At 41.4% G+C, this 14,974-nt stretch overlaps 1 protein-coding gene across 1 annotated transcript in view; it reads right to left on the bottom strand.

Annotated features, from left to right (window-relative positions):
* Window positions 1-14,974, bottom strand: part of LOC126203050 (GDP-Man:Man(3)GlcNAc(2)-PP-Dol alpha-1,2-mannosyltransferase) — a 71,981-nt gene that overhangs the window by 25,664 nt on the left and 31,343 nt on the right. The window contains exons 6-7 of the mRNA XM_049937288.1: window positions 14,181-14,370; window positions 558-709 (exon numbers count right to left, since the gene is read on the bottom strand). Of these exons, the coding sequence (XP_049793245.1) occupies window positions 558-709; window positions 14,181-14,370 (342 nt within the window). The remainder of the gene's footprint in view (window positions 1-557; window positions 710-14,180; window positions 14,371-14,974) is intronic.

Raw genomic sequence — 14,974 nt, 5'->3', positions numbered from 1 at the left:
GACTCCTCTTATTTTTCTTATTCATTTGCTTTTCTATTTACTTTATTCAATACACTTTTCGAACTGTCAGTGCTGTTCTGTCCTCTGTTTTGGGCTTCCCCTCTCATCCTCATCGGAGCCTTCTCTCTATCTGCTTGTCTGCTATTGTCATTTTTACATCAACCCTTCTCTTATCTCTACCTGTGCACACTGTCACTTCTGACCTAACCATCCAATTTCTCAGTTCCATACCACTTAATTTATATCAAGTCACATACCAAATTATTTTTCTACCTTTGACTTGTCAGTAATTTCTTATGTCATTCTTAAAATGACAACTTTCCCTTTAATTATTGTGACAAAGTGTAAATTAATACTTCTTTCTCGTGTCACAGTAAGTTTATTTTTTGTAGTATAAAAAATACAACTGTGCACAAAATTAATCCCTCTGCATAACAATAATAAAAAAACATAACACATGTATGAAAGTAGAATTATTTGCAGTCAGTAGCACTATGACTTATGACATGCACTGGCTGAACAGATACTCTTCACAACAAACAATTAATGCAACTCACCGAGTCCCACACATCTTCTGGCACATATTGCCTAAGCTGATACATAGACCGTAGCTGCAATGGGTGATCTTTCTCAGGGCGGTACTGCGCGACAGAAACAATCTTCACAACTTTCTTGTCTGCACCACTAATTGACACTGTATCACCACTTCCTATTAACAAATAAAAGGAAAAAAAATAAAGAAAATTATAACAAAGAAATCCTCACATACCAAGCCAACACAACACATCGATGCACTGTATACAATGTGTGCATGTGAAAGCAAGGGCTGGATATGGATCAAACAGAAACTGCATCAGAGAAGCATAATTGGAAATAAAAGTTGATATCTATGAAGGAGAATAGGAGGAGTCTTTCAAAAAGCTGGAAATGACAAGTATAAAGTATCTCTTCATACAAGAGAGCCGTAAGTGTCTTTAAGGGCACAAAAACAACTGAGGTCATAAGCACCCATGCCATAACCTAAGAATGGCAAGAAGCAAAAGAAGTGAAAAGCGACTACACATTAGATCCAACCCCCGGAAGGAAAGAGCTACAACCAAGGACTTCCCCTTGAAGAAAGGTCCATAAAATATACTACTGAGACAGTGGTGTTCCTGAACCAAAGATTAAATGTCCTTTGCCATATTGCTACAATGGATAAAAGTAAATCACAATCAACAGCCAGCGTGCCATTCACTGAAATAGCTGATAATTCAAACGGCAAACATACACTGGAGTAAACAGATAAAAATGAGCCCTGGACCAGACCAGGAAATCGCTGAGGACAATTAGCATAAAGTAGTGGGGGATCACCATGGCTAAAATGGCAGTGCCAAATACACAACCTAGCTAAAATGGTCTCTTGGCGAGAGCGCCAAGAGGAGGTTGGCCAAGCCACAAGGAGAGGTTTAATTCCCTGGAGCTTGTTCCTGCAAAAGTAGGAGCAGTGTCGAAACCAAAGTGACACCACCTGCTGAAAGACAGCAACACGGAGATCATCCGAAGAAATGGAAGACCCAGCAGGCCAAGGTAGTAGAACTGCAGCTTTGGCACGAGTGTCAACAGCCGTATTTCCCGTCACACCTACGTGATTAGGATATGAACATCACGGTTGGGAAGTGAATGAAGTCCAAGATGAACACAGGCCACTGGACAAAGCCAAGGCAGCGGAGGGTTCATACCCGTCGGGAGCGTGGCAGGTAGCTTGAAGGAAACTGCCGGAGCAGCAGCTGAAGGCAAATTCTGGAAGGTAACAGAGAAGAATGGCAAACCCCCCAATACTGGCGGTCAAGGAACTTACAGAAAAAGAGGGCACAGAATGGTTGGCCAGGCACGGCAGACAAACAGCATGGATATGTGCTGAGGACGACATCACACCAGTGTGACAGTGGTAGTTCGGGAGCTTATGCCTAGAGACTCAACCGGGCTAGTGTAAAAGGTGTCAGTGGCCAAACGTGTTCCACGATAGTGGACTGTGTTAAGACAGTGTAAGACAGACAGATGTGCAGAGGAATAAACAAAACAAACATAGTCTAGTTGAGAACAGACAAGATATTGGTACAAACAGAGTAGGGTGGTCCGATCTGCTCCCCAGGAAGTACCGCTTAGAACATGTAGGACATTGAGGGACCAAGTACAGCGTGTGGTCAGGTTCGACATGTGGCAGGACCAAGAACATTTCTTGTCAAGCAAGAACCCCAGAAAGTTTGTAGTTTTAGTGAACAGAAGAGCAACAGGCCCAAGGCAGTGGAAGAAATCCGTTGCTACACCATAAATTCAGACAAACGGTTTTGACAGTAGAGAAGCGAAAGCCACTGTCAATGCTCCACAAGTAAATATGATTGAGACATCACTGAAGAAGCCACTCAAGAAGACAAGTCTGTGGAGAACTGCAATAGATCGCAAAGTAGTCAACGAAAAGGGAGCCAGAGATGTTCGGCAGGAGACAACAACACTCAGGATGGTGCCTTGAGGCACCCCGTTCTGCCAGATAAAGGCTGAAGCCACACATACCTTGGCAACTCGGTCTTTTAAAAATTCTTGATGGAAATGGGGCAAGCAACCTCAGGAAACCCACACGTATAGAGTACAGAGGATGCCAGTCCTCCAGCAGTGTCTTAGGCTTTCTTTAAATCAAGAGAAACAGTCACAGTCTGGTATTTCCACAGAAAACCATTCACAACTTGGGTTGACAAAGTGACGAGATGGTCAACTGTTGAACGGTGTGCTCGAATTCCACACTGTGCAGTGGTTAGTAGACTGCGAAACTCGAACCACCATGCCAGCCACAGGTACGAATCATACATTCCATCACCTTCCAAACACAGCTGGTTAGAGAAATGGGGTGGTAGCTAGAAGAAAGGTGTTTGTCCTTACTGGGCTTAGGTGTGGGTATGACAGTGGCTTTATGCCAGCATCTGGGAGACGTGCCATCTGCCCAAATGCAATTGTATGCACAAAGGAGTAAATACTTTGCTGTAACAGAAAGGTGCTGCAACGTCTGAATGAGAATACTGTCCAGAAAATCTGAATGAAGTGAGTACATGGTCTAGCTCCCTCGTAGTAAAGGGGGCATCACAGCATTCACAATTCTTAGAGGAGAAGGATATCACTCTGAGCCGCCTCCACTCATTTCTGAGGGAGGAAAGTGGGCTGACACTGGGTGGAGCTCAAAATCAATAGTGGCCCAAGGTACTGGAGAGAGCAATAGAGTCCATAATGACATCATCTGCTATGGTCAGGCTGGAAATAGGGGAATGGACCTTCATCCCAGAGAGCCAACAGAGGTTGCACCATGCAATAGAAGAGGGAGTGAAACTGTTAAAAGAAGTAGTAAATGAAATCCGGCCAGCTAGTTTGCTATCCCAAAGAATGCAACAACACAGCACGTAACAGTTTAAAACAAATACAGTTTGCCATTGCAGGATGACTGTTAAAAACGTGGAGAGCGTGCAAATCGCATCGTGGGACATCTCAGTCTACCAGGGGACCAGGACATAGCGTGGTAAAGATGAAGTGCGAGGTATGGAACATTCTGTGGCAGTAAGGATAACGTTTATAAGGTACTCTACCTGATCATCACAACTGGGGAAATTTTGTTCATCGAAGGTTGCCAGGAAGGCAAGTCTCCAGTCGGCCTTAGAAAGCAGCCAATTGGGTTTACATGCAGGTGGGGTAGGAGTTAGCAAACGGATAGGGCACGGGAAACTGTCGCTTCAGTACATGTCGACATCGGGATAGATGTGTGCAGAGTCTGAAAGGAACGTGGGTGGTCCAGTGTTAAGACAGATGATGTCGAGTTTATTAAGAATGTCAGAGAAGAGGGAACCTCTCAGACAGGTTCTCGAAGAGCCCCATACGTGATCGTGGGCATTGAAGTGGCATTGAAGTCGCAAAGCAGCAAAAAGGGGTGAGGGAGCTGACCAATAAAAGCTGGAGTAAGTCTGCCCTAGTGACAGCAAGTGATGGAGGGATGTTGATATCACAAAGAGAAAAGGTGAAACAAGGAAGGAAAATGTGGAATGCAACAGCTTGCGGCCGAGTGTTCAGTGTGAGAGTTTGGCTACGAACATCGTACCGGATGAGCAGCATGACTCCCCAACGAGATGGAATGCTGTCCTCAGGGAAAAGGTCAAAGTGGACTGGAAACAAATGCGAGAGGTCAAAACTATCACGAGAATGCAATTTTGTTTCCTGAAGACAGAGAACAAGTGGATGCTGCGATTCCAGTAGCAGCTGTAATTCCTCCTTGTTGGATCTGAGGCCGTGAACGTTCTTTTGAAGGAGAGTCGTGATGAGGAGAGGGGAAGAAAGAAAAAATGAAGGGGTGTCACCTCAGTGGCTGCCAAGTGCCAGCCTTTGAAGACTCACTGCTAGAGGGTATAGAGGCTGGAGGTTCCTGTTTCACGAAATCTACAGACGCATCTGCATTCTCCCTCGGTCAGCTTGTGGATTCGAGGGCAGAAAAATGGTAGGCAGTGCGCACTGATGGAGTGGAGATTGGCCAGGTGAGGATACCACATGGCAAAACCGTTGAAGAGGATCTCTGAGCCGTATAAGGAGAAGACCATATGCCTTTGTTCGATTTCTTAGAGCATTTACTGCTGGCAGATGAAGACTAAGGCATTTGTTGGCTGGAGGGATGTAGAAACACTTTGCAGGAGTATTATTTTTTTCCTTTCTGGTCTGCTAGTTGTATAGCATGTGATTTTGCCACCTGGGGCCAAGATTTGATGACCTTTTGCACAGCTATAGAAGGAGGAGGTGAGGATGCTATGTGATACTGGGCAATTTCAGAGCTGCAATACTAAATCGAAGGTCGCAAGTCTGCGTAGCTGTGTCCTCCGTGAAGCGAGGCGAAGCAAAAATGGTGCTATAAGTGCCGGATGGTAAAATGCAGGGATTTCGACTAGTCGACAACTTAAGTGATGCAGTAGGGTACTTATTCCTTCACCCGGATCTCTCGGATGACCTGCTCATCGAGATTCGAGAGACACGGGATGAGACACCACGGTCGCCATTAAAACTGATACAGCGGGGATAAGGAGACAGGCAATTATCCTCGTAAGCATCTCTATCCCAAATAACATATTTGCCCAAGTTTTGACAGGACATGTAAGTATAGTTATAACGTTGACACTGATAGCAACACATTGCGTTTGGAATGTACAGTCAGACCATGACGACTTCACAGCCTGTCTTAATCTTCAGTGGAAGCACTACTCAATCAAATGTGAGAATAATAATGCATGTATGCGCTACGTTTGCATCGACCATTTCCATGTGAAAAATATTGGATTTCCCCCCTTGGTCAGACTATCAAGCACCCAAGTGTAAATAACACCATATGAAGAATTCAGTGTGTGATGGGCCTCGGCATGAACAGTATAGTTGTGGACAAACGAAGCTGTTAACAGTTGTTGGGCTTGAAAATCACAATTGCTCTCCAAATGCAAAGTCCCATTAGGTAAGAGCAGGATTTCACACGGCCTGCAATTGTATCAACACTTTGTGAATAATAAATGGATTAATCGTAGCAAAGGACTGATGTTTGGTATGTGGCACCATGAGAACCGAGGTGCAGCTGGAACAGTTGTTGAATGTTTATTCTCCATGGTTACTAGCATATCTGATGGTGTGCCCCCTCAGAGGGGGTCTCCCCCTCCTTAGGTGACTGTGCATACCTCAGGTCACATCTTCCGAACTCCTGATAGAGGGACCAATTGGCAACTGGGAAGGTAACAGATCAGGCAGTCACCCCTCCCTTTGCCTGGCCTGTACCAGAGGGTACACGCGAACCCTACCTGAGGATCCGGGGCTGGGAATTACGCGTTACCCAGTCACCTGCTACACATCAAACGTGTGGGCTGGCCTTCACACGCACTCAGGGAGGAAGAAGAAACAAAGAGAAAGACCACAAACACTGAAGTGGAGGAGATGGAGAATGAAGGAAGAAGGAAAATCAGGCACGTGATTATTCTGATGCCAGGCTACCAAAATTTCAGAATCCATTCCCGATACATGCACCCAAGGGAGAGGAAAAAGAATAGCAGGAGGATAGGCATGTAGCACAGAAAGGGAAGAGGTGCTGCAAATGCTGGGATCCCATGATATTGCACGGACTCAGCACAGAGTGGTGGGCCCCCTGGGAGGAGGGAGTGAAGCGACTTCACAGAATATTCACATTGTGATTGTGGAATTTGATTTTTGTTTGTTTACTGGGCAGTCTTCTCTTGTTTTACATAATCTAATGTTTCATTGCAAGATGATTTTAATCCAAGGAAATATGAGGAAAGACTAACAAACACTTGCAGCTGACATAGACTTTATGCATGTTTACTGGTACAGAGATATTGGTGCTTTCCAGATTACCACTCTTTTTTTCTCTCTAGTTAATGACACACAACCATAGGCAGCTAAAGAAATCAATTCACTCACAGCCAGCAGTATGCCATGGACCACTAAGTCCATTCGGGTTCAGTGTGTGTGTGTGTGTGTGTGTGTGTGTGTGTGATAAAAATATTGACAGCTGGAAAGTGTAAAAGTCTTTCCACTCCATTCCCAAACTCTGTAGCACTGGTATCACAACAGTGGTAATATTATAGGGAGAATTCAGTTGTTGTTGCAATAAAGGTGGATATATTAGTTCTTCATTTGCAACACGCTTCGCCTGTATTGAAAGGCAACTCTATACTATCTAACAAAATTACACAACCCAGTACAAATGTAATGGTCATATAAAAAAAATTCTAAAACAAAAAAAAACATGTAAGAATTCTTTAACCTCACAACATAAAAGTTACAGGTCCTAAATGGTGACTGAAGGGGGAGAGGGGCGTGCGTTTGTAACGCAAGTGTTTACTAGCTCCCATAATACAAAATGAGAAATTTAACACTTACCGGACTATGAGTGAATAATCATCCCATGAAATTATCTCAAAGGCATAAAATTACACCCAGAAAAGAATGGGTCAAGCACTTTTATAACACTAAAGCATGGAACATTGCTGGTGCTTGCAATTTGTAGATAAAACAAGAACAACATTAGGTCACATACAAGAGGGTTACCAACAATGAACAGGCAAATGCCTGCATTGTAAAGGTTTACAGTAATGTGATAATACACCATAAGCCAATGATGGTAATAAAAAAGAACTCTCCCATGGTAACATCAAATGTGACTTTTTAAAAATATGAGTTCTGTCAACAGCATAAAAACCACCTGCAGGAAGGAAAACAACACTGTTAAAATACATGAACCATGTCTCTGTACAACAGGAGGATGCAAACTGTCTGCATGTCGAAAGAGCTAAGACACACATTATTTGATTTACCATATGGAGATGATACCCCTTAAACACAAAATAGGGTCTGTTTACATCTGTCATATATGCATGATCTTAAGTGCTAGCACTAGTCTGACTCCACTCAGTTTCTGAACTAATGTAAATTAATAAACTTACTTGAAGATGCGCATCAAAGAACTCCTGATTGTTTTTGACGAGAGTTGTTCGTTTAAAAGCCTCAGTGATTTGAAGCAAATATACTTCGAAATTTTGAATTCCTCAAGCAAATTTACTTTTCACCCTGTATTTTCTACGTGCAGGATTCCAAGATTTTCCAAACTAGGGGACTGATAGCCTGAAGCTTTTGGATGTCCAGCGAAGGGAATAGTTTTCAATTTGCCCACTTTTATTTAGCAAGTGTTTGCTGAATCTAATGGTAAATGACCTTGCCATCTGTCCCATATATTTAGCTGGATATACCGAGCACCTAATTTTATAAACCTACAATTTAAAAAACAAGAACGTTAATGGATTGCTCATTATGGGAAAGAGCATACTGAAATGAGCTACCCCAGTGAGAAACAATTTGGACATTAGTTTGTTTAAGGGGAGTAGGACGTTAAAAGGGCCGCCTTAGAGCAGGAGGGACACCACAGGACATTTTAATTTCCACTGTCTATACTTTTATGAATAAATTCATAAAACTTTGTCAGCATGAACAGGAAGGATTCAGGATTCACAATCATAGCAGTGGAAGTTCAAGAAAATAACAAAGTAAATTTTTTTTACATGTGAAATTTCATCATTTTTTCACTTCTATTGGCTGCGTTTGTTGCTATAGGACACGTTTCTTCATAAGTAAGAGAGATTATTCGATGAATTTTTCACAGCATACAAAACATACTTACAGGTGTATGAAACTCTAGAAATTATTTAATTTATGAAAAAATGAATGTGCTGTTACATTTTAAACTTCATGTTTAGAAAAAACTCAAATTTTATAGTTAATTATCTCAATTTTTACCACAGTTTTTAATAGATTTGGAAAATTCTAGAGTTTCACACACCTGTAAGTATGGTTTGTATGCTGTGCAAAATTCATCGAAGAATCTCCCTTACATATGAAGAAAAGTGTACCTATAGCAACAAATGCAGCCAAAGGTAAGTGAACAAAAGGTGAAATACAAATGTAAAAAAATAGATTATTTTATTATATTTTTGAACTTCCACCACTATAAGTGTAAATCTTGAATCCTTTTTGGTCATTCTGACAAAGTTTTATGAATTTATTTTTAAAAGTATAGACAGTGGAAATTAAAAATTCCTGTGGTGTCTCTCCTGCTCCAAGTCTTCCCGTTTGATGTCCTACCCCCCCTTAAATAACTTTGCTAAATTATAAGAAAAATGGTCTAAAAGATTATTTCTCTCTTAGAAGTGCTCACCTCCCACAATTACTTTTCACTGAACAACACTATTTACAAACAAGGTAATGGTTTGGCGGTGTGGAGTTGCCTTTCCATGTTCCTGGCTGACATCTTTATGAATCGCATAGAATCCGAGTTTTTCAAATGGGAGTCCCCTTTTCGCAAGTAGATCACCCTATATAAAAGATATCAACAGATTTTCATTATCTTCAAGAGTAATGAAGGTGACATAAACCTCCTCACTGCAGTGTTTAACTGCCTACATCCAAAACTAACTTTTATGCATTAAGTCATGAACTCTGAGGGGATCTTAAACTATTTAGATCTTTATTTGCAACTCACGGACAATAGAATTTCCTTCAATATCTTTAGGAAACATTGCACCAGTGTGTCTGCTACACATTCAACCTGCAATCATCTGAGGCGCTACAAGCTTAGTTATTTTCAAGCTGCTGTTGTAAGAATTTGTGAGCTTCCCCTTTCTGAGAAAACTATTAGGAAAGAATGGAACAATTTTTGTTATGTAGCTCAGACAAATGGATACATCCCACCATTGGTGCACTGGCTTCATTTCGAATGCAAAAATGCCTCGCAAACCCGGGCCGCTCCTCCTCCTCCCCCCACTTGTGATGTATGTGAGGTTACATAAGGTACAATTCTGTGTTTAGGCCCATTTTCATGAAAGTTAGCAAAGTTATTTAAACAGACTAATATCCAAATTGTTTTTCTTGAAATAGCTCGATTCAGTATGCTCTCCCCTATAATTAGCACCCCATTAATCATTATTTTTTAAATCAAGGCTTTATAAAATTAGGTGCTCAGAACGTCCATCTGAATCGGACTGAAGGACAGATCATTTACCAATGAACAAAGGGCAAATTAAAAACTATTTCCCTTCACTGAACATATAAAAGCTTCAGACTATCAGTCTCTTAGTTTGGAAAATCTTATAATCCCGCACATAGAAAATAGGCAAAAATTAAATTTGCTTGAAAAATTCAAAATTTCGAAACCTATTCACTTCAAATCGCTGAGGCTTTTAAATGAACTGTTATCGTTAAAAAATCAAGCATTTTTCAATGCTTTGATTCACATCTACAAATGAGTTTATGAATTTATATTAGTTCAGAAACTGAGCATTCTTGCCAATTATTTACATAGCCCTCCATAGTTAGAAACCGTAGTTTTACCACCTGGCGAGCTTCCCAGTACTATGATGCCTTAGGCCTTGGTTTTTGTCTAGTCAGACCATTGCTACCACGTAAGGTTGTGCATATATGATAGGTGTAAGCACATCCTATTGTGTGTTTAAGGGTTGTTGTCTCCAAATGGTAAATCAAATAACGTGTGTCTTAGCTCTCTTGACATGCAGACAGTTTGCTTCCTCCTGTTGTATAAGATACAGTTTATATATTTTAACAGTATTGTTTTCCTCCTGTAGATTATTTTTATGCTGTTGACAGAACCTCTATTTTAAAAAAGCCACATTTGATGTTCCCATATGAGACTTCTCTTTCATTACCATTATTGGCTTATGGTGGGTTACCACATTACTGCAAACCTTCACAAGGTAAGCTTTCGCCTGTTTCTCTTTTATGGTTATTGGTAATACTCTTGTATAAGACAATGCCGTTCTTGTTTTAGGTACAGACTGCGGCTATCAGCAATGTTCTGTATTTTTCTGTTATACATGCACTTGGCCCATACTCTGCTGGATGTTTGACATCATTTCACAAGATGATTATTCGCCCGTAGTTCGGTAAGTGTTAAATTTTATGCTTCATACTATGGGAGTGTGTTCCCTCTCTCGTTACAGCTGCCCCCCACCCCTTCCCCCACCCACAGAATTTTTGTATACGACCATTATATTTGTTCCGGGATTTTTAATTTTCGATTTGTTCTGGGTTTTGTAATTTTCATAGATTGTCTAAAGATGCCTTTCAATACAGGCAAAACACATCATAAATGAAGAACTAATACATCCATCTTTATTGCAACCATGACTGAATTCTCTTATATGCTTTGAAGTGTGTTTACGCACTATGCCATTTTCGTGGCATTTCCATTACTGTAATGATCTGAATTTAGTCACTATAAACGGCAGATGACAAAACTATGCTTGTGAAGGATACTGCTGACACGACCAACATTTCAACCTGCACTGGAAATTTATTAAATGAACAGCTTGTTTTTAATGTGTGCGTTTGCTTGTCTCATATCATCTCTAACATTCTGCAAAATTTTGACATATCCGGACTACCAGCCATAATTGTGAGAAAAAAATACATATTTTTGTAACGGTATTATTCCACGGAGCTACGTACCGTTCAATATTATGAGACACGTAGAAAACAAATGTACTAACATTAATTAGACAGAGATGACAAAGAAGTCACGGGATAACAATATGCAATACAGATGGCAATAGTATGGCGTACACAATGTATAAAAGGGCAGTGCAGTGACAGAGCTCTCATTTGCACTCAGATGATTCATGTGGAAAGGCTTCCAAAGTGATTATGGCCACACACTGGGAATTAACAGACTTTGAACTCGGAATGGCAGTTGGAGCTCGATGCACAGGACATTTCATTTCAGAAATCGTTAGGGAACTGAGTATTCTGTGATCCCTAGTGTCAAGAGTGTGCTGAGAATACAAAACTTCAGGCATTACCTCTCACTATGGACAACATGGTGGCCAACGGCCCTCGATTAAGAGCTAAGAGCAGTGGCGCTCGTGTAGAACTGTCGGTGCTAACAGACAAACAACACTGCTAAAGAAGTAAGCTTTCAGCCAAAAGTTGCAAAAAAAGACTGTGGGTACGTTGGTGGTACAGAAGGCTATGTAGTCCTTGAATGGGAACAGGGATGGGGATAGGACAATGACTAATGAAGGTTGAGATTATGGAGGTTATAAGAACATAGGATATATTGACGGGAGAATTCCCATCTGGTGTTGGTTGGAAGGCCCCAGATGGCGCAGACTGTGAAGCAGTCACTGAAGTGAAGAACATTGTGTTGGGCAGTGTGCTCAGCATCTGGTCGGTCCAGCTGTTTCTTAGCCACATTTTGTCAATGCCATTCATGCGGACAGACAGCTTCTTGGTTGTCGTGTCCATGTAGAACACGTACAGTGGTTACAGCTCAGCTTTCAGATCACATGGTGCTTTCACAGTTAGCCCTGCCTTTGATTGGACAGGTGATGGCTGTGACTGGACTGCAGTAGATGGTGCTGGTAAAATGTCTAGGTCTGTTGCAGGGGTATGAGCCATGAGGCAAGGGGCTGGGAGCAGGAGTGGAGTGTGGAGTACGGATTGACAAGGCTGCGTAGGTTTGGTGGGTAGCAGAATACTACTGTGGAAGGGGGTGGCCAAGGATAATAAGTAGGATATTTGACATTTCAGGGCATGGCAAAAGGTAGTAATAACCCTGGTGGAGAATTTGATTCAGCATCAACCAGGACTGGAGCAACTGAATCAAGATGATAGTGGGACAGAGTAGGTGGCTGGAAAGATAAAGCATGGGAGATCTGTTTCTGTACCAGGATGGCACGGTAGTTTCAGTCGGTCAAAGCCTTCGCGTGACCCCTAGCATGTTTAGAGAGGGACAGTTGATGGGGATGGGAGGCTAGGCTGTATGAAAGGTTCTTGGTGTGGAATGAATGGCAGTTATTAACGTAGAGGTATTGCTGGTAGTCGTTAGGACTGCTACGGATGGAGATACGGATGCAGCCACCTTTGAGATTGAGGTCAACATCGAGGAAGGTGGCTTCTTGTGTTGAGGATGACAAGGTGAAGCGAATGGAGGAGGTGTTGAGGTTCTGGAGGAATGTGGATAGAGCATCTTCACCCTCCATCCAGACCATGAAGATGTCAGCAACGAATTTGAAACAGTTAAGGAGTTTGGGATTCTGGATGGTCTGGGTGGTCACAAAGTATTTCTCTAGATGGCCCACGGAGAGGTTGGCATAGGATGGTGCCACACAGGTGCTCTTTGCATTACCATAGATTTATTTGCAGGTGATGCCTTCAGAGGCGAAGTAATTGTGCATGAGGATATAACTGGCCATGGTGAGCAGGAAGGAGGTTTTAGGGTTGGAATCCATCAGCCGCTAGGCATTTGGAATGGCTACGAAGTCTTTGGCGACGTATTTCTTGAATAAAAGTCTCTCGGTGTAATGCCGCGTCAATTCAGGATAAAACTCCAAGCTTTCGACCACTACCTCCATGGTCGTCATCAGAGCAGGGCACCATGTGGTAAAGGAACAGAAGAAACTGGAGAGCTGGTGAAGGAAATAGAGGCATCACTTATCCCATGAAAGGCAGGGCTACCTGCAAAAGCAGTCATGTGCTCCACTCTGCGCCACATCATCAGCAATGATGGCAGGCATATCGAACATATCACACCCTAAATCCGAATATCTGTAGTGATGTTTACAGGTTGAATACAGTGTGTGCACGCTGTAGTTTGTAACTAATTTACACTCATATAGTTCAATAACTGTCACCCTTTATGAAGATAAATCATTTGCAGCAACCACGTAAGGAATACCAACTACAATGCTGTGATACATATAGTAATTGATGGTTCGTATAGCAAAAGTAATGTTTGCAATGCTGTGACTTTAAATATACTGTCAATCATGTAAAAACATACAAGTAGTACCATTTCGTGCACAACTTTTAACAAAAATATTGGGTAGTTATAATGTGTTACACATTGAGTATTCGTAAGATATGAAAACATATTGGGAAAATTTGGATAGTGAGAGGAGAGGAGAGGAGAGGAGAGGAAGACCTATGAGAAAAGAGAATGGATGGGAGTCCACAGATTTATAAACTAAACTAGCAAAACAGTTGCGAAGTAGTGAGAAGCAAATTTTAGATGTGACAGTGGAAGAGAGGGGGCACGAAGTATGGTCACAGAAAGGGTGGAGTTGGGATAAATGAAGACTGCAGTCAGAACTGTTGTGGGACTGTAGGATGTGTTAGAAAACTGTGAACTTATGAGACAGAATTACTGGTCAGTACTTATCCTCATGAGATAAAATTTTAGTATTGCCAACACACACACACACACACACACACACAGAGAGAGAAGAACTAACGGTTCCTTTCTCCAGAAGGAGAGAATGATAGGTTGGAGAAGGTTAAAAAGTAGCTGCCATAACCAAAATTGCTTCACTCTGCTCCTGGTGCTGGCACCAAGCTTGATAATAATTCAGTCAACGAGGGAGTGGCATTGCCATTATCACGAAAGAGAAAAATATTTCAGAAAACTTGTAGGACGCCAGAATGCAGTTCATAAAATTTGCTGTCTGGCTCTTCTAATAACAGAAAGCCTCATACACCAATCGTCATGTTACTTTTGCTATTGAGAAATTTTAAATGTCTCTTCTAGTATAAAAGTATATTTGCAACTGTGGTATTACCATCTAATGAACTAGGAATTCCTGCATCTCTGTCATTGTCAATTGGAATATTCTTTAGATCCTCCACATCACATGGTGGGTAAATTCTGTGTGTTCGCAAGGGACACTGCCAGAGTTCGTTGATGTGTTCTTCTGTCCAACTTGAATTTACCATCACTATTTCTGCTGAGCGTCCAGCTGCACCGTACACCTGTTGACGTCAGTTGAAACAAGTATTAAGAAATTAGAAAAAGCTTTGACCAAAAGATTAGTATTTAAAAGCAATTACACAGTAATTCTTTTATGACATTATTGGAAACACAATAAAACATCACAACACTAAAAATAGCAACATTGCTCTAGTCTCAATCCACACCAATATTAGAGTCCCAAATACTTGCATAAAAACAAACAATCTGTTATTACATCTTTCTAATTATTGTAGTACCTCTTCCTTGTATAGTTTTCTGTTATAGTGACAATATTATATTAGCATTTTTGGAGGTTGTTACTTTTGTATCAATGTGGCAAATAGGACACAACAGCACACACAAAAATTCAGGTTATGCACACAATGGAAAATTACTGAGCAGAAGCACATGGTGAAATACTTTTCTATCATTTGGTTGTTCTTGATCTAACAAATCTGTTACCTACTGAGCTAGGGTGGTGTCAACTTATCCTTATAATACCAGAATATTTAACTTTATCACAGCACAGTCCTTTATGGCGCAGGCAGTATTCACAAAAAATTACAAATTTTAGGTAATCATTTTAAAAAAATACTGAGATTCTGCTGAAACATACCATTTTCC

Source organism: Schistocerca nitens, chromosome 9, assembly GCF_023898315.1.
Source record: "Schistocerca nitens isolate TAMUIC-IGC-003100 chromosome 9, iqSchNite1.1, whole genome shotgun sequence".
Taxonomy (NCBI): Eukaryota; Metazoa; Arthropoda; class Insecta; order Orthoptera; family Acrididae; genus Schistocerca; species Schistocerca nitens.
The sequence above is the reverse complement of the archived record's forward strand: the minus strand, read 5'-3'. Positions and strand labels throughout refer to the sequence as shown.